The sequence below is a fragment of the Mustela erminea genome, chromosome 6 (genome assembly GCF_009829155.1).
Source record: "Mustela erminea isolate mMusErm1 chromosome 6, mMusErm1.Pri, whole genome shotgun sequence".
Taxonomy (NCBI): domain Eukaryota; kingdom Metazoa; phylum Chordata; class Mammalia; order Carnivora; family Mustelidae; genus Mustela; species Mustela erminea.
The window spans coordinates 37922112-37946560 of record NC_045619.1 but is presented as its reverse complement, the minus strand read 5'-3'; the positions used below and the strand labels follow the sequence as shown (position 1 = coordinate 37946560).

The 24449-nt window shown below is 41.0% G+C and overlaps 1 protein-coding gene across 1 annotated transcript in view; it reads right to left on the bottom strand.

Moving 5' to 3' along the window:
• Window positions 1-666: 666 nt before the first annotated feature.
• The window catches only part of LIN7A (lin-7 homolog A, crumbs cell polarity complex component), a 116856-nt gene continuing 93073 nt past the window's right edge, over window positions 667-24449 (bottom strand). Inside the window, exons 5-6 of the mRNA XM_032346905.1 lie at window positions 7331-7549; window positions 667-767 (exon numbers count right to left, since the gene is read on the bottom strand). Of these exons, the coding sequence (XP_032202796.1) occupies window positions 7331-7549 (219 nt within the window). The 3' untranslated portion in view covers window positions 667-767. The remainder of the gene's footprint in view (window positions 768-7330; window positions 7550-24449) is intronic.

Below are 24449 nucleotides of genomic sequence, written 5' to 3'. Positions count from 1 at the left end.
ATATCCTGTTAGAATCAATAATCATAGATAAAAGCAATACTTAAATTAAAAAAAAAATACCCTATGAGAGTTCTCTTCCCTTGCCTCTAGTAAACCAAAAGTTGGGCAAAAATTGTTGCACTCCATTAATGCATAATTAAATTCATGGAGACAGAAAATAAAAAGCCAGTTGCTTCTAGAACCTGAATAGAGTATCAATAGTATAACTTGCCATTTTGAAGGGGGGGGTGGATAAATGCTAAATTTGCAATTAACTGGAATTCTATTTCGGACAATTCAGCAATATGGATGTGGACAAGGTCAGGGTATGGGTACCCTGCGTAGGTATCTTGTAAGTGATAACAACCTTGAACTGATACAGTTTGAAATACAGCCTAAAGAGGGATTCGTTCATCTCTGGAAAAGCTATAGCCCAAAGATTCACTTTGTCTTGGCCTGGTGATTTATCAGAAAGTCATGGACTTGACTCTTCTTGTACTACTTCAGTCTGCAGACTGGAAAACCTCTCCCTTTACACACTGAGAATTCCCACTGCAGCGAATGGAAGGTCTGTGTGTGTAAAGAGTGTGTGAGCAGTGGGATTCAGCCCCCGAGAAAGATGGTGTCGAGTCGCCTTGGTAAAGAATTCATACACCCCGTGTTCACAGCTTCTTGACAGGTATAATTATCAATGTGGTCTCTTCCTTTTACTATGTGCTGGGATTCGGAAGCCCGGTTTCGAATTTGTGACTATCAGATCTTCGATCAGGTGGCTTCTCTTTAAGGACCTGAAAGAGGGGGAAAGCACGAAGGGAAGCCAGTGATGAGTATTCATTTGTCAACGACAATATGCTAAAAATATCAAAAGAGCGTGCGCTATGCGAGAACAGCAAGAATTATTTTAGGCCCTGTCACTCATGCACAATCTTCCAAATACTAAAAAAAAAAAAGTTGCTTGATGTTTGCCAAGGAAGTCATTATCAAACGAGGATGGAAAAGACACAGTTGTTCCCCAAAATGAAACACAGAACACCAGTTGGGAAGCATTTCCAAAGCCCAACATTTCTGCTTCCCAGTTCCGGATGCCTCTCTTTCTTCTTCACGAAGGTGAAGCCTAGCTAACCTTTACAGTGTGATTCTCAGGGCGATTAGTAGTGCTCTGGTTGGGGTACCACCAGCAGAGCCTCCCACTGACAAGTGGGAAACACCAGCCTCCCCTGCTCTGAAGCAGATTCACAGGCCCGTTTCTTCTCGCACAAGGTCAGCCTGACACCAAGTTGAACGCCGTGGGCAGCCGCCCACATGCTCGGACCCCGAGAAGCAGCCTCATGGGAACACTCTTCCCGAGGCCAGTAACTGTTCCCCCACTATGGGATCATTTCAGAGACAACAGTGCTTTCTGATCTCTGTTTCTAAAGCTGCAGATATTTTTTATGCCCATGAATGTCAAGCATGCTACACAAAATGGATTTTTACAAATTGTGGCCGGCCTCCTAATCTGCCTACTTTGCATCAGCCCCCCTTCCCCCCCACTCCCCCCCACTCAGCGCTGGCAGGCCTTCAGTAGATGTGCCTGGAAGGCCTTGAGTGGGGCTTCAAAGCCCTGCACAAGGCCATTGTGCTTCTTCAGGACCCCTACTACAATAGGACACCTACTCCAACTGAGTGCTCACTAATTGTCCCATATTTTGTTAGAAGTTCTACATATTTTTTTCTTAATCTCCATAACAGACCATTTCACAGAATCTTCTGTTAAATAACTTCTTATAGGTCCCCGGGGTGGGCAAGGGACAGAGATCTAGAAACTGAATTTTTAACAAATTAATTTATTATATAGTATATGTCGCAAGGGAACAGGACTCAGAACAGGTGAATTTTAGTAACAGTCTTGGGTCTTTTCACCTTTCCAGAGAGTGGGGAGGGAGTAGGCCTGAGAGATATGCCAGCAGCTAAGAGATCACCGGGCATCCAAAATGTGGGTCACTGAAACACCCACTGGGAAGAACCATCTGCACCAAATGTTCCCATTATTTCTCTCATTGCTTTGATTTGTAATTCAAAGGATCACTGGTTTTTTTTTTTTTACTTGTTTAAATAAAAGCCCTTTTGATGTAAATTTTATCTCTGATTGCTTTGCTAACTTTTATTTTTTAATTTTTTAAAGATTTTATTTATTTATTTGAGAGAGAAAGAGACCACAAGAAAGGGACCACAAGCAGGGGGAGTGGGAGAGGGAGAAGTAGGCTTCCCGCGGAGCAGGGAGCCAGACCTGGGGCTGGATCCCAGGACCCTGAGATCATGACCTGAGCCGAAGGCAGACACTTAACGACGGAGCCCCCCCAGATGCCCCCTTTGCTAACTTTTAAATGAGCCATTGTGGTAGGCACATTAATGGACCCTAAATCTATCCACATCCTAATCCCTGGCATTAGATCCCACGTTAAAGGGAGATTAAAGTTGTAGATGGAATTAAGGTTGCTAAACAGCTGATGTTAAAACAGGGAGAGGATCCTGGATTGTCCAGGTAGGATCTGTAATTAACATTAAAAGTGGATGGTGGAGAGAGGAGGAGCCAACGGAGGGGATGTGATGTGGAAGCAGATGTCAGAGCAAGTGAGGGCTCAACCACGCTTGCTGGTTGTGAAGATGGAGAAAGGACCACAAGGCAAGGGATTGAGAGAGTGTCTAGAAGCTAGGAAAGTAAAGGAAATGAATTTTCTCCTTGGAGCCTCCTAAAGCCCAGAGAGACTGTGCTCAACTTCAGTCCTAAAGAATTACGGGATAATAAATTTGTGTTCCTTTGCACCACCAAATTTGTGGCAATTTTTCTAAGGCAGCAGTTAAGAAAGGAAGACAGCTGACATGATGGGAGTACTCTGAAGTAAGGGGTAAATGGTAAGGATGAGTTGGATGACTCTAAGTAGCATAAGGAATCCCTGGAAAGCTCGTGTGACCACGTCCTGTGACAAGGGATGGGGGAATGTAAGGGCGGGAGCCATTGAAGAAAACAGAAGCACAGCATGGTGATGTAGAGAAAGAGGCTCTGAAGCCCGTGTTTCTGGGTTCGAATCATGGCCCTATCACTTATAAGCTGTGAACTGTGGTATAGATTTTTTAAAAATCCTATATGCCTCAGTTTCTCCCTTTAAAATGAGATTCAAAATAGTACCTCCTACTCATAAGATTGTTGTGAAGATTAAGTACTTGAACATGGATGAAGCAATTAGAAGAGGCTTTCAGCACACCCTGACTGCTTGATAAATGTTACTTGGCATTACGATGATTATTGCTATTACTCTGGTTTTCTGCTTGGTGAACTCTGAGTTCCTTGGATTCGATTTTATCAGAGTCATCCTTTGAGGCTGGTTTCCTCAATTCTGCAGTGGGTCCCTGGATCGGACCAGCAGGACGGTGGCTGGGGCCCTGGTCGTGGGAGGTGAGACGGTCGGTAGCGGACAAGGGAAGGAGAGTGGGGGCCTGACAGGTGGTGAGGCCACTGGTAAGCTCTAGCTATTTGTAAATCTGTTAAGATCCAGCCTGGTTTCAAATGCAGGGAATTCTCCACTGTCAACCCAGCAATAGGAGGTCAGAGAAATTGGACAATCTTTCAGTCTTGACTTCCTCAGAATGTTGACAACTCAAGAAGGATTCCTCTTCCTTCCTCCTTTTACTCTTTGTGAATCTGAGTGAAACAGAGATGTCTATAAAATGATGCTTTAAAAAATGAGGTGCTTAACGCTGAGTAAATGTACTGCTCTTTGCCAAGAAAGTGGGGGTAGCATAAAAATAGCTTTATTCCTCTTCTCTGTTTAGGTTTCTATAATTCGGTTGTATAGTGATCATCTCTATTACCTTTTAGAAAATGTAATCTACTCCTGATTATGAAACATGGAAGTTAGGGGAAAAGACAAGTGAGTTTTATTTCAGGGGAATTTGAAATTATAAGTGGGCAACAGAGATAGTCTCCACATACCACTTGCATTCAACCAGTTTTCCATTTGTATGCACTACTTACCATTACGTATGCACTACTTACCATTACTTAATAAATTACACTATTTTAGATTTTTAAAAATTCCTAATTTAGAGAATAGAAATTGTGTTTTGCTTGATAAACAATAAGACTATCTGACAAGTATGTTGCTTTATTTGGTCTTTGCGTGACTTGTCAAACTTAAAAAAAAAATCAGAGATCGGTTCAAAGTAAATTAGTCAAATTAGCTTCAAATTTCTTCCCCAAAGCAACCATAGTATGAGTTAGGAAGTGTAACAAATCCCATTTAATCCTTAAAAATTTAATTAATTAAGAGTTGAGCAAGAGCTAATGCAGGTCTCTTTGACTGAATTCACCATAAAATCCATGGGTGACACGACTCGGTACCACTTCGCTCCTACTTAAAGTGGCCGCTACCATTTCACCTCAAGGGGCCACGAGCGTAGCTAGGGCTGTCCTGGCAGGCATAAATGTAAATTTCACGTTCATTTAAATAGAACTTTCCCGTATCCTCTACAAGAGAAAAAGAGTTTGTAAATGTCTTTTATTAAAAATGTTAGTCTTTGGCAATGCGACAATAGGAAATTCTGAAGTGATTTAATGAAGACTGATGGAGCGGAGAAAGGAAATGGGGTGCACAGCCCAGCCCACAGTCGTGGCCAAGCTGTATCCTTCCAAAGATGACTGAATAGATAGAACAGTAGAAGCTTTTAGTAAGACCTCAGAAGTCTGAACGGCAACATATTTCTTTTAAAACACTGTAGAATAATTTCACTGTGGGCCCGTGTGGCAAATCAATTAGGAAAATGGTGTAAGTCCGCATTACTGAGGAGGGAAGAAAAAAAAAATGAGTTAGTGGAAAGAGTTCCACGTTTGACTAAAGAATTGTGGATGGAGGGGCACCTGGGTGGCTCAGTGGTTAAGCCGCTGCCTTCGGCTCAGGTCATGATCTCGAGGTCCTGGGATCGAGCCCCGCATCAGGCTCTCTGCTCAGCAGGGAGCCTGCTTCCTCCTCTCTCTCTGCCTGCCTCTCTGCCTGCTTGTGATCTCTCTCTGTCAAATGAATAAATAAAATCTTAAAAAAAAAATAAAAAAAAAAGAATTGTGGATGGATATTAGGAGAAAAAGACCTTTGAAGGGATTCTGACACTACCGGGTGAGGTGAAGTGCCTTTGTATACGCAATGGGTTAGAGAGGAAAATGACGTGGGCAAACTGCCTTGTCCACATGCACCCTTATCCCCCCATCCCAACCCTGTCATCCTGGTCCAACCACTGCGTCTGTTGCCTGGACTGCTCTGTAGCAGCCTTCTAATTAGTCACTGCTCTCGCTCTTACCTTGCAATCATCCGTTTTCCTCAGAACAGCACGAGTGATCTTTTTAAATACATAAATCAGATCATGTCCCTCCTTTGCCTGAAACATTTAGTGGCTTCCACCGCAATAAAATCTAACTTCCCTCCGTGATTTAAAAAGCTTTCTGTGACCCGGCCCCGATCTACCTCTCTGTCCTTACTCATTATTTCCTAACTAACTACCCCAGCTTTCTTTCTATTCCTCAAACATCAAATAGCCCTTGTCTCTCTTAGAGCCAGGCACTGGCTAACTCCTTTCCTTCTTATGCTCATTTCTGGCTTCTCCTCAGTATTCAACCTCAGAATAAAAGTTCTCTCCTTTGAGACGTCTCCCCTGATCACCTAATAGAAGGTTGTCCCCTAGCCAGTGTCTATCAAAGCATTCTACTTGAACTCTCTGAAGTACTGGTCCCCATAGGCTATTTTCATTTACCTGGATATTAACTATCTCCTCCAACCAGAAGGTAAGCATCATGATGCAACACTTTGCTTTGCTCAGGCTGTTTCTACAGCCCATTGAACAGTGTCAAGCCCCGGGCAGTACCAAATAGATACTTGTCGCTAAATAAATGTCGTTTTTAGAGTGAACGTTAGGTTGGGCGCCTGGATGGCTCAGTTGGTTAAGCAACTGCCTTCGGCTCAGGTCACCGTTACAGGGTCCTGGGATGGAGTCCTATATCGGCCTCCTTGCTCAGCAGGGAGCCTGCTTCTCCCTCTGCCCACCGCTCCCCCTGCTTGTGCTCTGTCCCCACCCCCCCTTTGACAAATAAACTCTTAAAAAAAAATTAGAGTGAATGGAAGGTGATTTTTAGTTGAAGTCACCAAACTATGGGATATATACCATAAAACCTACAAGCTATAAAAGAAACTTAGACTGCTGAATTCTCAGCCATGTCTGAGGACAAATCCTGTAGTCTTTACACTTCCCCATGTAGCTTCTCCTTTCTGTGTGAGTCACAAACCATTGAAAGTCACATGTCATATCCAATGTTTCTGGTTGTTCCAATAGTAGTCTGATAAAATGCCTACTGCCATTTTCCCAAGAACTCTGGACCTCCCTTCAAAATCACATTTGCAGACATCATAGTGGAGAGGTGTGTTATGCTATTAACTATCCTTCCAAAGGAGAGCAAGGACAATTTATAGAACTCCAGACTATCTGATGTTGGCAGATGGAATGGCCTGCAACAGCAAAAAGGAAAATAATTCTACACTCCTTGAAAGTGTGGTTGTGAGGGCTCCACAAAGCCACTGCAACTTCATATCATTCATCTAAAAAATGGGGTTTTAGAGATACATACCTGGAAGGATTTTTCTGAGGATAAGGAATAACATAGGTGAAAAGCCTAGCACATAGGAAGCACTTCAAAGACGGGGATTCTTACTCTTTACATTTTTTCCCCCTTAATGTTCTTAAAAGCATATCGCAAGACCTGACTAAGAAATTTTGTTACAGTGGTATTTAGAAGCACCCACACTGGCAGGTCTCCCCATCATTCTTCACCATGGAGTAGTTTTCCAGGAATTTCTATCAGTATTCTAAAGGGATCTTCCCAGGATCCACACTATATGGTTGGTAAGTCTGTACACTGTGCAAAGGCAACTGGCCAAGAGGGTGAGTGGGGGGCTGGAACCCAGCCCGCACTCTTGTCATTGAGCGTGCCCAGGGACCTGGGTTGCCCAGAGGCCGCATTTCCCTCATGTGTATAGAGGCGTCCTAGAGAGTCTCCACCTGGCCCTCCCAAGTATATTATTTTCCAAAATATCTTACATTGGCACAACACGGCTGAATGGCCTATAAAACGTCAGCGACTATCTTGTTAACATTTTCTGAGGTCTTCATTGTTTTTATTTGCTTGAGTGATTCAGGGGCGGGGGCGGGGGGGGTGTTGTTAAATCTAATGCTTCTGTCCCAGCGGTCTCAGAAACAATACGTAGGAAAACCCTCCACACACTCGTCTGTGTCAGGGACCTCGCGGGTGTGTGAAGAAGGCGCTTCTCACCTAGGACATGTGGTTCTGCTGTGTCTGCTGCTGCTGCTGCTGTTGCTGCTGCTGAATGAGCTGCTGCTGCTGCTGCCGGCGCCGGGCCGTGCGGAGCTTCTCGAAGCGCGCCTCCATCTCTTCCAGGACTTTGGGGGTGTAGCGGACCACCAGCTTGACGCTGTCTTTAGCAGCCTTGAGCAGCTCCACCGCTTTCTCGTGGTGCTCCCCTTCCACGCTCTGAAAAGACAGGGGCAGCGCTTAAAAGGGCAAGCTCGCGCCCTCTTCTCCCTGCGAGACCCATCTGCGATTAGGGTCTCCTTCAAATCCCGGTTTGACAGGTCAAGAAGGCACGGCAGATGGGGCGCGCCGCTAGGACTGTTGTTATTTACTGCGTTTGTGGTCGAAGGAGAGGCAGGTGAGGGCGCACTAGGGTACAGGACGGATTGAATGGGGGTTCAGGTTTGGAGGGTGAGAAGTCACCAAGACCTAAGAGACCTCGCTAAGGTTGAGCGTGGGATTTCTAAAGTTCAGCTGGAAGAGGAAATGCACTGGTCAAGGAAATTCTGAAAGAATTTAAGAAAAAGTAATACGAAGAGGAACTTTCGCTATCAGAGACTGATGTGATTGGGAATCTATCTCGATTAAAGAAGTGTCTTATTGTTGTAGTGACAGACAGAACACGGAGTCTAGAAGCGGATCCATCATGCGTAAAACTTTGTTATATGATAAATGGGGGATTTAGACCAAAGGGGGAAAGGACAGCTAAATAATGATGCTGAAACAAATCATTAAATGACGGAAAATAATGTAGAGCCCGATCTCCTAGACTATGCTAAACATAACAAATTAAAAATTTACATGGAAAAATAAAACCATAAAACAACTAAAATGAAGCAGAGCTGAAACGTTCATCTGGCAATGGAGAAAGAATGCTTAGGTAAAAATGCCAAGGCGGGGGGGGAATCACAAAATCAGATTTACAAATTGTAAGTTTCTATATCTCATATACAATAAAAGGGCCAAATAACAAACAAGAAAAAATATTCTCAGTATATGACAATTTGTTCATATTCTTACCATGAAGGACTCTGAAGAGTCTATAAAGTCCTAAGCAAGATGGGCTCATGAACTCAGGGACAAATGATTAAAATAAAACAAAACAAAACAGAAAAACACCCTATGAAAGGATGTTAAAGCTCCCTTGCAATGAAAGAAGTACAGATGAAAAAAAAATACTTCATTTATAACTCTAATTTTAAAATGGTGAATATGTATTTTTTAAAATAGGGTGTATTTGCAAAGACCGAGGGAAATGGGACTGTCATACAAGGCTAGTAACTTAACACAAACTGACACGATTTTTCCAGAGGGCATTATTGTTATGCATCAAATAAGCCCTTTATAAAGAATAGTTTATTTTCAGAAAAGCTTACTAAGGATATAATCAGATATGCACACATACTTATAAGGTAGGGATGATGAAGCAGAAAGCAAAAAATAAATCACTTCTTGGCTTTTGAGTTCCAAGTCTTGTAGACATCATGGTATAGATAATAGTTGGGAAACTATGTTTTTACTACTTGTACTACAAGTAGGTAAAGAGGTTTCTATTCCCAAACCTTCTAAAGAGTCTCCAGGTTGGGATTAGGGAGAGGCAAAACAGAAGAAAGCTGTAATCAGACATTGCAGGGCCGCATGAAAAGGAGATAATCTTCTCTGTCAGCTGATCCTCAGGGCAGATAACCTAACCCACATTTTATAGATCAAAGTGCATAGGTCTTTTTGACTTGCTTCCTAGATAAAGCTCCCAGAAAAAAAAAAAAGTCTGCATGAGGAGATAGGCTGAGAGAGTGTCAGAACACCCAAGAGTGGACTGAAGAGACTAGGAAGGCCACCCCAGGTTGGTTGAGATCACATTTTATAACCCAAGCAGAAAGGGGTCTAAAAATGGTATTATATTGAGCTACAAAAAAGTAAAGTGAGTTGCATTTCAAGCACATTTCAGTTATATGTGTGGAGACTCATGATTGCCACATTATACAGATTTGGAGACAAGAGACCGTGTTCCAATTTTATCACTTGCTTCATCAAGGTGGATGCGGACTGAGAAAAAGAAAGTGCTTTGAATTTAGCAATGAGGCAGCCATCATGGCGTGTAAGAATGCTGCTTCATCACATGTACGAAGCAGATACTAAGGATTTAAGAAATGACCATGATGAGCCCTGGAGATAATTTACAGAACCAGCCTTTCCCCAAGTCTGGAGAGCAAGGGTTTATAAACAGTGGTTGAGCAGAGTGAGTTTTTGCCTGTGGTTAAAGCCTAGGAAAATAGGCTTGTTTATTGATCAATTCATTCTCTTAATTATTCATTCAATCATGGACTTGGTCCCTCAACAGATGCTTATTTAGCATTTATTCTATGAGTTCTATTCTACTCAGTTCTTGGGAAGAACATTAAAGGATAGAGGAAAACTCTGACTACTTTGTAAAATATCATCCCTGTTTTCAGTGTGCTCAAAATTTCTAATTTGCCTCAAGATGAATGGTTATGATGTGAAAAATCTTCAAAAGGAAATCTGGGCGATTTGATTGTTGACGCCCTTCTCTAATTTCTTTTTTAATATTAAAATGTATGTGTTCATGTATTTCAATAACATTGAAATTGGTTCAGTTTCATTGGTTCACCCGTTTTCTAGGCCAGATGATTAATCTCCAAACTCCCTTTTTGGCTTTTGTTCTGTTTGCTTTCATTTAATAGAGTTGGAAATTCTAGGCCAGACCTTTAGAGGCCCATTATCCCCGTGTAGGCACTATGCCTGCAATTTAGAGTTGCCACGGGAGGGCTGTGGGGCTGATACATGGGGCTATCAAGCTCTCACCACAGGGACAGAGAACTGAGAGAAATATGGCTGGTATGCCATACTCAGTCCCACGGAATCCTCAAAGTTACCCTCTCCCAGCCCAACTTCTGTTCTCCCCCATACAGTCAGCGATTTATTAAAAACCAGACTCCACGGTCTTTGAATTTGGAATGTTTGCCCTGATGCTCTCTCCCTCTGACTCAGGCTCTCCTTCAGCTCACCAGCGATACCAGGTCTCCTGGTCTGACTCCAACTTCCACCTTGCTTTCTTCACCAGAGCACAGAACCTTCTGATGGGATCTGGGCAGAGGGTCATACTTCTGCTTCCAAAAATGCTTGGTTCAAAGAGTCTAAAGTTTATAATTGAAGGGTACAAGAGAAACTAAGAGGTAACTCAGAGATTCAAAGAAATAGAAGTATGTTTGTAGAATGTACTATTTCAAACCCTCTTCAACCTTATTTTTAAATTGTTTTCGGAAAAATGTCTCAACTCTTGTCTTAATGACTGATCTGGATGGCTTCTTCCAATGGCCTTTGCCTACTTTGCGGATGCTTTTCAATGCAGATGCTTGCCTCTTTAACCTATAATTTATCTCTTGCGTGCTTTTAGTCCCTTAGCTCGACTTATTAGAAGAATAAGGCTGTTTTCTCTTCTTTGTTTTTTCTTTTTTTTTCTTTCTTTCCTTCCTTCCTTCCTCCTTCCCTCTCTTTTCTTCCTTTCTTCCTCTCTCTCTCTTTTTTTATTTTTTTAAAGCTAGGAATGAAAAAGCAGATCACCTTCCCATGGAGGTCTCATCCATGCATAAAAAGCCACCAAACTATCTGCTCAGTGAGGGTATATGTGTTGATGTGCAAACACTTGTTAATAGGTATTCCTTGAGCCCTGAAAGTTTATCACCTATCCCTACTTTTGGCTTCTCCTATTTCTCACTTTTAATGAAAAGTGTGCCTTATTTTGAGGTAAGTATATAAAACATGCTTTTTGAAATGTAATCGTTCATTTGTTGACAATTGAACTGTTTCTGTCAAAGCTTTATGTATAAAAGCCATCCTGACCCAGAATTGTCCTTTGTGACACCTCGCTCTTGGAGCGGTCACTGAGACCCTGGGGCACCAGCTCGTCACAGATGGGGAGAGTGTGGCCCTTCTGTACTTTGAAGAAACCTCGAGGGGCTTCCTGTTTTAAAGCAAAACCCCCTCTTGCAGTTAAAATTGGAAATTCTATATGATTGGATTTCATTCTCTTGCTTTAAGAGTTTTGGTGTACCTACTGCAATTTTAGGAACTCATAAGCAAGGATTCATTTAGTAAAGACATCTGGTGAAAGATGTTATTTAGAAGGCGAGGGGTGGTAGAGAAGGCATGGGGGAATAGTAGGTACCTAAGAAACATTTAGACTAAGGCGAATATGGTCCTGAAAAAGAAAAGGCCCTACAGAGAGATATTATCTGCCCCACAGTTACACATACTTTGGCCATAATCATTTATTGGAATGAATTAAAAGGCACCAGGAAGAACGGACATTTCTATCCTGAAAATACATATTTCTCCTGCTAAATCTTTTAAAAATATACATAGAAATCAGTATGAGAGAATTTTAATCATTTGTTATCACTTCTAAATGCACAAATACAAGCTAATAAAACATTGAATTGATATAAAACCATAATCCTATAATGTTACTATATAAGAGAAGATATTTCATTCAGGAAGCCGGAGGGGGGGGGGGGCGGGAAATAGCTCAGTAAAAACCAGTTGCATACTGGTTTCATCAGTAATCTCATGCAGCAGTAAGCTCAAGGAAGCTTTGAAGTTAGTTAATTTGATGAAAGTTTAATAAATCAGTGGCTGGTAAATGAACCAACTTAACAACATGGCTGGCTTCTGCTCTTTCAATAGCTTTGCTATTTCCACAGGTTGGGAGATAGCAAAATGTTTGCTAGTTCATGGTATGCTCAATTTCCTGGTTGATTAAGAATTCTGTCTAATAAAAGAGAACTTTGGATCACACTGCAGCCACTAATTTGCTCATGACTTGTGTTTCTTCCCTGTTGCACTAGGGAACCTCGTTGTTAAATTTTGACCCTGGCTGGCCCTCAGATAGAAGAGATGCCCATCCTGGGGAAGAAGCTTGTTATCTGTGCGTAATTAGCTGTCAGATGGTCCATGCCCAGGTCTTTATGTAGGTCTCACTCTGTGGGGACTACTTGAACATAATCCTGACAGAGTTTGCTGTTACAAAAGTTGCTTAAATACTTTTCCAGATAACCAAGTATTCACTCTACCTCTCTGTTACTCTAGGCATATCTGGAGACAGGGTAATATATGGGCTCCTACCATGACATCAGTCATTCCTTTGCATTAAGGGCCAAATGATCCAGGGAGTAAAATATATGAAGAGCGCTGGGTCATAGGAATCAGGTAGCTCAGAAACTCAGAACATTACAGCTGTAAAGACCCTTAGAAACAATCTTCGTTATCTCCTTGTATCTAATCTTTCGTCTTGTTAACATCCATCACCAATTATAGTTACAAAATGCTTTTCTTGTGACGAGAACTCTTAAGATCTACTTTAACACTTTCAATTTTTATTAATACAGAATTATTAACTATAATACAGACGCAATACAGAATTATTAACTACAGTTGCCATGGTGCCCTTCTGACTTACCAATATCTGGAAATCTGTGCCTTTTTTACAGAGATTGGTTTTTGTGGGTGATGTGAAAGAATAGGAAATAATGACAAGGGTGAGATTGGTCAATTCCTAGCTCTAAAATGCATGAATTGTCTAGTGAAGGCAGCATGAGGGCTAGTGAGGGGCTCCCTGTGGGTTATGGTTCTCACATTGGAAATGTTCCAATATAGTCAAAGACAGACCTACTCCTTTTCCACAAAGTTTCCAGTGACTGATCATTTTGTTCTTAGGATAGTTTTTCTTTTAGTCCATTAAGTCATTTTATTATTCTAAGAGTACATATGTCTATATATAAAAATAAGTGTGTGTGTGTGTGTGTGTACTCTGACATTTATTGAGCACTTACTGAGTGCAAAGCACTGCTAGCTACTTTCTGTGCATTATATATAATCCTCATAACTCTATAAAAATGGGAATGAAACGCTTAAGAAATTTATCCTAGGCCTCCAGGTAGTATGTGGATCAGATTAAAATGAACTGAGATCTGTTTCCAGAGAATTAGACTCTTACTTACCAAATTCATAGCATTAAACAAGATATTAAAGAGAAAGTAAATATCATATGGGGGGGGGGCTATTCCCTATTTGTGGTTTTTTTAAAGACCAGTAGTTCTAAATCTGGATGTCCATAGGAATCAACTGAGGCATTTTTTTAAAATATTAGAGGCCTGTGTATCTCAAACTTACCATATCCTCAGCAACATGACCAGGAATATGTGACTTTATAAAACTCATACAGCCAGCCAACCAGGCACGGACACGTACATCAGTGTTTGGGCACAGTACTCTAGACTATAATTAACCCAAATAGTAAATAGTCAATTTCTCTGCTATGTTATTCTGGGAAAGAGAGCTGAGTGGGTTAGAAAATCTTGTAATTTTGCCATGGCGTAGCTCTAGAATCATCATTTTTGGTCACTGAGAATACCTTACACATATTAATTGGGTATTTAATTAAGAATGGAATATCTCTGCACTAGCTGCAGGACATATTCAGAAAAAACTTTTATGACTTTTTGATCCATTCCTTCCCTCAAATATGTTAATTTCCTGTTCTAAATGTATTCTCTTTTGCTGAAGAAAAGTGACAAGTGTATAAAAAGTATCACATTTATCCCTTGGAAAAAATATGCTAATATTCTCCCATAGTACTCTTTCCCTGCCTAAATGCTAATATCTATTTCAGTGCACTGTAATTTATCAGTTTACAATCATTCTGCTGTCACCAGACTGTCCAAGGGCAAGATGAGTCTTACTTATCTCTATGCCCAGCATCTACTGTGTGCATTGTGTGTTCAATTAAGAGTCAATGAAAAAACCATCTTTCTCCTTTCTCCCCTCCCTCTCACCCTCCCCCCCACTCATATACATATATACACACACACCACATGTCTCATATATACATATGACATGACACATGGCACATACATATAACATGTGTGTGACATGAGTCTTACATATACAAATGCTTACATATATACATATACCTATAGATACATGTATATACATATATGTATGTATGCATGTATATAACACTTTTCCTATTAAGCTAAGGAGTCAGTACTGCTTTGGTTTGAATTTGAACTTCTTCCCTTATCAGCTCAGACAAGTTGGTTAGTACCTCCAAGCTTCAAGGTCTTCATCTGTAAAACTGGTATAGATTCTCCACTCCTAAGGATCATTATGGGCATTGAACTTAACGTACACAAAGCCCCTGGAAAAGTGTGTGACATTTAAAGAAGGTCCAAGAAATGCTAGCTCTTTGCGATGATCTTACTGTAGGGCTTCAGGTGCTTAAGGACGATAGCAACAACAAACTCTAATTCTGGAGTAAGTAGACATTTCCTTTATATTATCTAGGGGCCAAGCCTGTTAAATAAATGAACAGTGGGTGGAGTTTGCTGGAAGGGCGTTTACAACTATTTAGGTAAATCAACTGCTTCTAATCACTGTCAAGTAATTTAGAAGCACCATTTCCATACATGCAATTGATATGGTCATTACAAATGATCATTATTTATTCATGAAAAACTATCCCTCTCAGTCCCTCCACTGTGTCCCACTTCGTTAAGGAGAAGAACAGTGGGCAAGAGATTTGCTTGATAGTAGCACACATTATGTGAGCGAACTGGAGAGGGGAAAATCATCAACTGACCCAACACTACAAAAGAGTGGAGAGATTGACAGGAGAAAAGCGTTTCTATAATTACACGTATTTTCATCCTGTGGGAGTAGTTATAAATATAAAAATTTCTGAACCATGACAGCAGAGAATGCAGAGCATTGCCAGGTGGCCCAGGAGGCAAAATACCTGGAGAGGGCAAAAGCTTTAGAAGAAAAATCAGCACCAGAATACACCATTCTAGCATTTGGGTGATTTCAGCCCACCTTTCAGATCTGGAGGCTAAGATGGAAAACAAATGCAGCTATGACACTTCAGTTGTAATGCTTTGTAGTAACTGCTCAATGCATGATGTTCTGGCTCCAAAGGAAGGGAAAAAATTCCTGATGCTTGTTCAGTTGAAGATTACACACACACACACACACACACACACACACTACACAATACACACACATTCAATAAATACACGTACACACACATGCACATACACACAGTAAATATACACACATATACACACACACAGACACACACACACATCACCATCTTCAGTACAAATGTGAGCACTAGGGATCCGAAACAGAAGCCAGCTGCATGGGAGATCTTCCAACTGGTCTGTTCATTTCTGAGGAGTGAGTTTCAGCAAAAGTTGAGGTTACAGAGAACCCTTCCTAGTCATGATTGACCTGATTTGTGCTGCTAACATGCATGCTGTGTCCATCCACACTCTCCCAAGCCACAGACTCTGTGACACTAAAGCCCTGAGCTGCAGAGACTCTTGCCCTCGTCTAGAAACAGTCGTGCAGTAAATGCTGATTTTCAACATCTGCTTCCGGGTGTGGTTTGCAAACCGTGAGGGGGGGTGGTGTGGAGGTGTGATAACCACCATCCCACATACCCCTCCCAAAAATGCCTTCTCCAAACTCCCCACTATTATACTCCACTGAAACACGCAAATATATCTCAGCCTCTCACATTTAGTGACTCTTCAGCAACTCACCAGACTGACCCTAGTATAGCCTGTGTGACAGGGCTGAAAGCCCAGGGACTGGAGTCAAGAAGATCGAGGCATGTTAAGAGCAGACAAATCACTGATGAAGAGTGTGATCCTTTGAAAATGCCCTTCCTCTCTGAGCCTCAACTCCTAGATAGAGACAATCCCTGGTTTGAGCACTCATGTCCCAGGAATTGCCTCCGTCCCCGGCAACCCACGACAGTTGTCACTCATTAAGATGCAGGAAGATGTTACCAAAAAATACATAGTAACGCCTGGTACATCCTCTTTCTTTGGTAAATCTTTGGTTTTTTAAAAAAAATCAGCCGTCCTTGTGGAGTATGAATTTTCAGTGGACACGAGGGGAAGCAGTTTTATCAAAGGACAGGTCCGCTGCATACCAGGCAGCATGAGGAAGGGAAAGGAAGGAGAGATCTCACTTAAGAGAAAAGTTGGAAAGAGTAGGTTTTCTGGCACCTCAGTCATTATTGCTCACTTTGCAATTTTGCCCAAGACCCGAAAAGCAGACTGAGTGGGATCCGCTGCTCCTGCAGAATCCTAAGCCCGGAGGGGGCTGGCTTTGACTTGTCAAACTAGGTTAGAAGGAGTACTCCGATTCAGTGGAGGTCTTTTAAATGTTGATGAGGTCGTGTGGCGTACCTTGACACTGGCTGAGATCCCTCAGGTCAAATTCCCAAAGCCCACTCTCCTAACAGTCCCCACTGAATTTGAGGATGGCTGGGCTGTTGCTGTGATAGGGATAAGGCCAATACTGGAAGGTTGTATGAAAGATGTTGCAGCTTATAAAAAAGGCTTCATCTCTAGGAGGCATAGGGGAATCCTATTTAACTAAGCACAGTGCACATCACCCTGTCTTCTCTCCCTGCAGTAACAACTGGGATTCTGTCAACCAGGATAGTGTGTTTGGTTTTGATTCCCTTCCCGTGTTTCGGCGTCTTAACTCTAGAGATCTCACAGAGACCACCGTATTCTAAGGGGTGTCAGAGAAAATAATAGGTTCCTGAAATTATTCAATCAAACCCCTCAAATGATACATGGTTAAATAATAATTTAACCAGTTTTAGAATCCTAGACGCCCAGGCAATTCATATAAAGCATTTGGGAGAAACATAAAAAACCTAGGCAGCTCTGAGTCCAGAGCTGTCAAATGTGGTGTTTTGATTTTTTTTTTTTTTTTTTTTTGTGAAGTGTAAAAAGCAGCAGGGGTACATTTATGTTGCTGTGTATCATGAATAATAAACATTAATAATAGCTATAATATTTAATTTAATTCTGGAGACTTAACATTACAGATGCCTTCTTGCAGGAGAAGCGAACATTTAAAGGCTATTTTGGGTTTACTGTCCAATATCTCTCTGGCTCTGCATATAAATGTCTTTTCCAATTAAAAGTACACCCAGAGAATATTCTTGGATTTGTCACCAGTGACTTAACACTAAGATTTTTCAGGTAGGTCCACAAAATAAAACTTATTTCCAATGCTTTAACTGGCTCTAACCTCCAAAGATTCTTTTCACCCTTCCTCTCTGGATCTTGCTGTCACTGGCCATGCAGTGGCCATACTAGACACTCTGGGAACATTTCTTGCATGCTCCCCTCACCCAATTAACCACCAAACTGATTGATATTCATTCCCCACTTACCATCTCATCTCTCCTCCCTCTTATTTCTTATGATATCTTGCCTGGATTTTAAAATATCCTCTGTCTTCTCTCTTATCATCAAAACTGTTCTCCAGAGTCTTGTCTGAGTCCCTTGGTCTTTCCATGCTGTTGCTTACTCCGGTGAGGAGCAGAATATACACAGCTCTGGTAGACACTGTCCTAGAGACCAGGAACAGGGCCACATCAATCGTTTCTCCCCAGTACCCAGCACAGGACACAGTACGCACCCAGCGTCTGCTTAACCTATCTGGGGAGAGCTGGCTTCAAAGCTTTGACCCAAAGATTAGCAGCTGTATGATTTAGGGCAAATTATATAATTTCCCTGAGCTTCAGTTCCTATGCCTGCAAAATGGTGTAATGCTTCCTTTAGCAGTGTCACTTAAGGATTAATGAACTACCCATGTAAAGTACCATGTAAAGTACCTGGCCCACAGAATGCACCCAAGAAAGGCAGGTTCCTCTACCTGATGAATATTTTCCCATAACTTTGTATAGCATGCAAACTACTTCCCTCATATAGGTGGGCCCAACCCTGCTTCCTTATATTCATTTCCAATATATGGTCAACTCATATTCTGTTTTTTCCATGTATTTTCATGCTTCCGTAATCTCTCAGTCTTATTCCCTCTGCCTAGAATGTCTTTCCTTCATTCTCCTGTGGTAGTAAATCCCCACCCATCATTCAAAGTCCATTCCAGATAGCACTTCTCTATTAGGTCATTCATTTTCTTGGTCCAAACACCTTACAGTGACCTACAAGGACCTTCCCTCTGCACTCCCAGCTGACCTCTTTAACTTTACCTCCTAAGACTCTCCCCTTCATTCATACCCCAAAATCACAATGGAGTTCTTTTTTGAATTGTACATGCCTCGTTCATTTCTGCCAGAATTTAGAATGACTAGCGCCCTCTCATAAAGCGTTCAAGTAAAAAAATGCTCGACTTTATTACTTAGGGAGATACAGAATAAATCCAGAATGGGACAAAAATTATCCATTTATTTTTAAAAATTGATAATGTATTGCCAAAGACTTGGAGAAATTTATGTTCTCATACAATGCAGAAGTATAAACTGGAGGTCAGTTTGGCAGTGTCCATTAAAATAACAGTATGCCCAGATCTCCCTAACCTTAGAGCCCATGTCAGTATCCACGCCAGAAAAACAGTCACTGGTAAACATGAAGATTTTCATTAAAGCCATGTTCACAATAACAAAAACAAAACAAACAAATAAACAAAAACAACCAAAAAACAGAAAGCCAGTTGGGTAACAAGGTAAATGTCTATCTCTGGGGGAATGCTTAGATTAACTGTGGTGCTCACACACCACAGAATACTGCAGAGCAGATTAAAAATGGAAGCATATGGTGCACCTGGGTGGCTCAGTTGGTTAAGCATCTGCCTTCGGCTCAGGTCATGATCCCAGGGTCCTAGGATCAAGTCCCACTTCAGGCTCCTTACTCAGTGAGGAGCCTACTTCTCCCTCTCCCTCTTCTGGCTGCTCCCCCTACTTGTTCTCCTTCTCTCTCTGTCAAACAAATAAATAAAACCTTCTTTAAAAATGTAAGCATATGCTGACAAGGGAAGATATCCAAGACATACTTCTTAAAAAAATATTTATTTAGTCATTAGAGAGAGAGAGAGAGAGTGTGAGAGTCAGCACTGGGGGAGGACAGGGAGGGGCAGAGGGAGAGGGAAAGAGAAACCCAAGCAGACTCCCTGCTGAGCACAGAGCCCAGTGTGGGGCTCGATCCCATGATCCCAAGATCACGACTGCAGACGAAACCAAGAGTTAGATGCTGAACAGACTGTGCCACCCAGATGCCCCCCAAGACATACTTCTGAGAAAGCAAGTCACGGAATAATAAGTACATATGAAAATATCAATGCATTTTTAAAGCTTACTTATAAAAATAGCATTCATGGAGTGTTTACTATTAAATTTATCAAAATAGTTACCCTTCCTAACAACCGGGTGGGGTATGTAATGTTATCATCTGAATTTTGTACAAGGAAACTGAGGCTCAGTGAGTTTCCAAGGACACAACACCATTAATGTGTAAGGACTCTGCCTCCCCACTTGCCTTGTAATCACAGCTCTGTATTGCCTTATATGTTTAGGTTTAAACACAAATAAGTAATTAAATAAATAAGTAATTTTAAAAAGTAATTAAATAAATAATTTAAATTCTTGAAAATAAATAATTAAATAAATGTGCTTGAGCGCAAATAAAAATGTTTGCGTAAGTACCTAGTCTCATAGCGTTTCTTCTCAAAGGCAGGTGGAGGGAGGAAAGAACTAGAATGGAATGAAGAATGGTTAAAAAGGTTTGTTTTTGTTTTTTTAATTGACTGGGGTCTTTTCACACTGAATGATTTGCAAGTTTTATAAGGATGGATTCATATTTTTTGTATAATTTAATACACTAGCCCAATATCATCATAAAGAAAATGAGAGGGGAAAGTCATTCTAGAATAAACCGAAGGTGGGACAAAGGGTAATTTTGTTTGAAAAGGGCTTTGAGGCACAGCTTTGAAGGAATTTGAGCAAAAAAAAAATTATAACTGTAATTGCCTGGGTAATTTAGGTGAAATGAAGGGATTTTAGCTGCATTATTGCAAAAGTTATAGATGTAGAAATGTGGTCTGGGAAAACCACCGAGATTCCGTTTGAACTGTCATCACCGAATGTTTTTTCTGCTGGTCTCTTTAATTTTCTGAAACCAGCCTGAGTTTTCCTTTCTTCCACGTCCTCTCGTTGCTTATTGATCTGTGCTAACATTTCGGTTTCACGGCCTGGTAGATCATTCGTGCTGAAGCAGGCATGGTATACCTCCAGGTTTTCAGAGAATGCTGTTTGACTGAGAAATGGTGAGGAAGAATTATGAAATACTGCAGCTTTAAATTTTTGCTTTTCACCTAATGCCTCCTGAGTTGAAAAACGGCAGTGATTTCAAGCTTGATAGATGTGAGATCCCAGAGACAGGTATAAATCAATCCACCCAGGAAGTTTTTTGAAAATGACGTGAGTTGACTTCATATTCCTTTATGTTCATCTCTATGATGATTATTGATCCTCCCGGTACCCTGGCACTCCCCATCCTTACACTGTACTGATTTCTTTTCTTTTCCTTTAACGCTTGCCACCATCTAACATTATAGATGTTTATTTATTTCATGTATTGCTTATCTTCCTCACTGGAATAGAAACTCCATGAAGATAAGAATTTCCCTCTCTCTCTTTCTCTCTCTCTCTCTTTTTTTTTTTTCTCACCAGAGGATCCTGACTGCCTCTGATAGTGCCTGGCACCCTACAGACACTTAAAAAATACTTTTTTTTTTTGGACAAATAAATGACTATCAAGACTATAACCAGGCAATGTTATATAACCTTATTTGGCTACATATGTGCTCTAGGGACAGGGAATTTAACTATCTTTTGTCAGCGGATAGTCTGATTCTACTCTCTCAAACTAAAATTTTGGTGGAGTAACTAAGTAGCTAATGTGTTAAGAGAAAGCAGATGGTGTGGTTAGGTCCAGAGAGAGTAACACGAAAAAGAGAGTTAAAATTTCAAGTTTGACTAGGGTCCCGCATTTCTTAGATAACTGAAAGTACATCAGATGGAATGTTAATGACTATATTTGATTTGTTTTATTCACAGAGTAATCAAATGTGCCTAATAAGTTGCACATAATTAACTTCTTGATGATTTTCTTAATAAATGTATTAGAGGTCAAGCAGGTTAAAAGTGATTGGGTCTTTGTGGAACACTCCAAATATGTGCAAAATATATTCAATACAACTAGAGAAGGCATTTTAACTTCTACAAATATTGACACCCTAAAATGATGTGTGATCTGATAACTAGCATCATACAGCGTTGTACTATCCCTCCTGCCAATTTCACTTAGTAAAATAAGACCCAGGCAAAAGGGAGTGTACAGTGGGTTCCTATGGGAATTAGCTCTGTCTCAATTGCGATAGCATGGCCAGTGATATTTAAAGTTGCTTCTTGGGGTGGCTGAGTGGCTCAGTGGGTTAAGCCTCTGCCTTCAGCTCAGGTCATGATCTCAGGGTCCTGGGATCCAGCCCCGCATCGGGCTCTCTGCTCAGCAGGGAGCCTGCTTCCCTTTCTCTCTCTGCCTGTCTCTCTGCCTACTTGTGATCTCTCTCTGTCAAATAGATAAAATCTTTAAAAATAAATAAACAAATAAATTAATTAGTTAATAAAAAGTTGCTTTTTACGTTAAGAATGAATAACAACATAATAACCATTTAAATTTTCTAAAAATTTAGATAGATCGTAGACACAAGAATAAAGAGAATTTCACGATCAGGAACTGTCCCTCCTCCCAGCCTGGTAGTCAGTCTCATTCCAGATCCAATATAAAACTCAGAGGGCTCTCAGGATCTCAGGTTCCCTGCAGACTTCAGTTCTAGACTTTAATAGCATGGTCAAATAGACTACTGTGCCATCTAGATTCAGGCAGAAAAGTGGAGAGGTCTTAGCCTGTTTCTGTTCATAACATAGTGACCCAATATTTCTACCAATCATCCAAAGCTAAATCTAAGGCCAATTATGGGTAATGTAGCCATTTATGAAAGACTTAACTTGATGTTTCCAGGATAATTAGATAAAAGCAAGCCCCTTCACGGTATGATCTCTGTTTTGCTAAACTGCTCCTTTCCCATTCCCAGGCATAGGTGCACATGGTTAATAATTCTTTTTTGGCAGTCTGATTGAATCCTTTGAAGTGATTTCTCAAAGTGCTGCCGGCCTGTAGACACAGATTCACTCACGATGAGCTGTCAGTCTCTTTGCCTTTGTCACCCATGGTAATTAAGGTCCATGGCAGGTTTCCTTCTCATGGATCCTATCATTCTGAGACAAGCCTTGGATGCAGTCCCCTCTCCAGAATGCTGGAAAGGAGCATGCTACATGCTATGATTCGGTGGAAGTCTATGGCTCAATATGACACACTTTGCAATTTCATTAAATGCGGTCATAGCCCCTGGCTAACTTAGAGAGGTGTTGTTCTGACACCACGATGGCCAGGACTCCCTCCTTCCACTTCCCATAGCTGAGGCTCGGCAACTAACATCTAGGTTTGGGGGGGATGAACCTCCCAGTAGCCACACAGAGCTTACGATTTGTTATATGACTGCCATTTGTATCGGCATCTACTTTCTTTGTAAATGTAATCAAGAACAAGACAAGATCAAAATCCCTTGTGGAAACCTCCACAAACTGGGCTTTCACGTGGTCTGCATTTCATTAGGCATACCTACAGAATCGTGGTATATTAACAACATCCTAACTCTGCTTTAGGCGGGTGCCAGCAGTCTGTGGACCAACATTTAATAACCTAAAAGAATGCTCTTTCTCAAGCCAGTTAAGCTTAAACTGAATCATCAAGCACAGCTCTTAGGCAATAGAAATTGGCTTCTCTGCTAATGGTTATAACAATAACCAGTAATTGAGTTTGGTGAATTCCTCAAAGCCAGAATGATGCCAGAACTCGATGAAGCACAGAATTTGAAGACAAATGCTGTATTCCTTTGAGATAAACCACATGGTTCTCAGCCAACAGAAGAAGGATGATTACTTCCATTTTCAGCACTTGCAAATTAAGACTCTGTAGCAACAGGAAATACAGACAGACCCATCTGGGAGCTTGAGGGTAAAGGCTTTTTGATAATAATATATGGCAATAATGGTGCATTTTTTTTTTTAGTGGAAAGATACAGTCTTCTTTTTGCCAATGCTATCTATATTCATTAATTCCCTCTTTTACCTTCAATACTATTAAGCAAGGTAGATTGGACAGGTGCTCTTATATCAGTTTTGAAGGTATAAGAACACCAAGAAATCCAATGACTTGTCAATATCAACCAATGAATAGGCTCCAACTGCCTCTGGACTTAGAATGGTCAACAGGGGACTTTTACTGACGTTTGAAGATAAACAGAGAGAAGAGGAAAGGAAATGACTTAGCCTGAAATGGGAGTTTAAATATATATACAGGTAAAATTGTAAGATAGAAAGGGACCCTTAACTGTCTTAAAGGAAAGTTATTTACATTAACAGTTAATATAAATAGTCATTAGTAAGAATTAATGGCAGATACTTAGTGGCAGATACTTTCACATACTTTCTCTTAGTTAATCACATCTGCCCTGCAAGAAAGGTATTGTCGTTTCTGCATTATACATGATGAAACAGAGTTTCAAAGAGTAAATGATCAGGCACCTGGTGGCTCAGTTGGTTAAGCGTCTGCCTTCTGCTCAGGTTGTGATCCCAGGGTCCTGGAATCGAGTCCCGCATTGGGCTCCCTGCTCAGTGAGGAGTCTGCTTCTGCCTCTACTCCTCCCCACTGCTTGTGCTCTCTCTCTCTCTCTCTCAAATAAATAAGTAAAATCTTTAAAAAAAAATAAATGATCTTATTATGGCTAGAATATCCTTACACGCCTCAGAACCTATAAGAACTCGAATTTTCATGTCTTAATTGAGATGTTGAAAATATCAATTGGCAGTGAAAGTGTTCTCATTTCCATTAAAAGTAGGATAGAAAGACAGAAAATTGCTTTGAAGTTGTTAGCAGGTGCCCGATCTTAGTCAAGTGGTGTAAGAGTATAGAAAGAAAATGTAAATAAGAGACCAAAAAACACCATATTTAAATAGTGAAAAAGTATCACGTGTTTCATTTCATAATGAATAGCCATAGAAGGTATCAGAAATCCTTAGCCTATCACCAGATTTCAGAGTAGATGGACATCA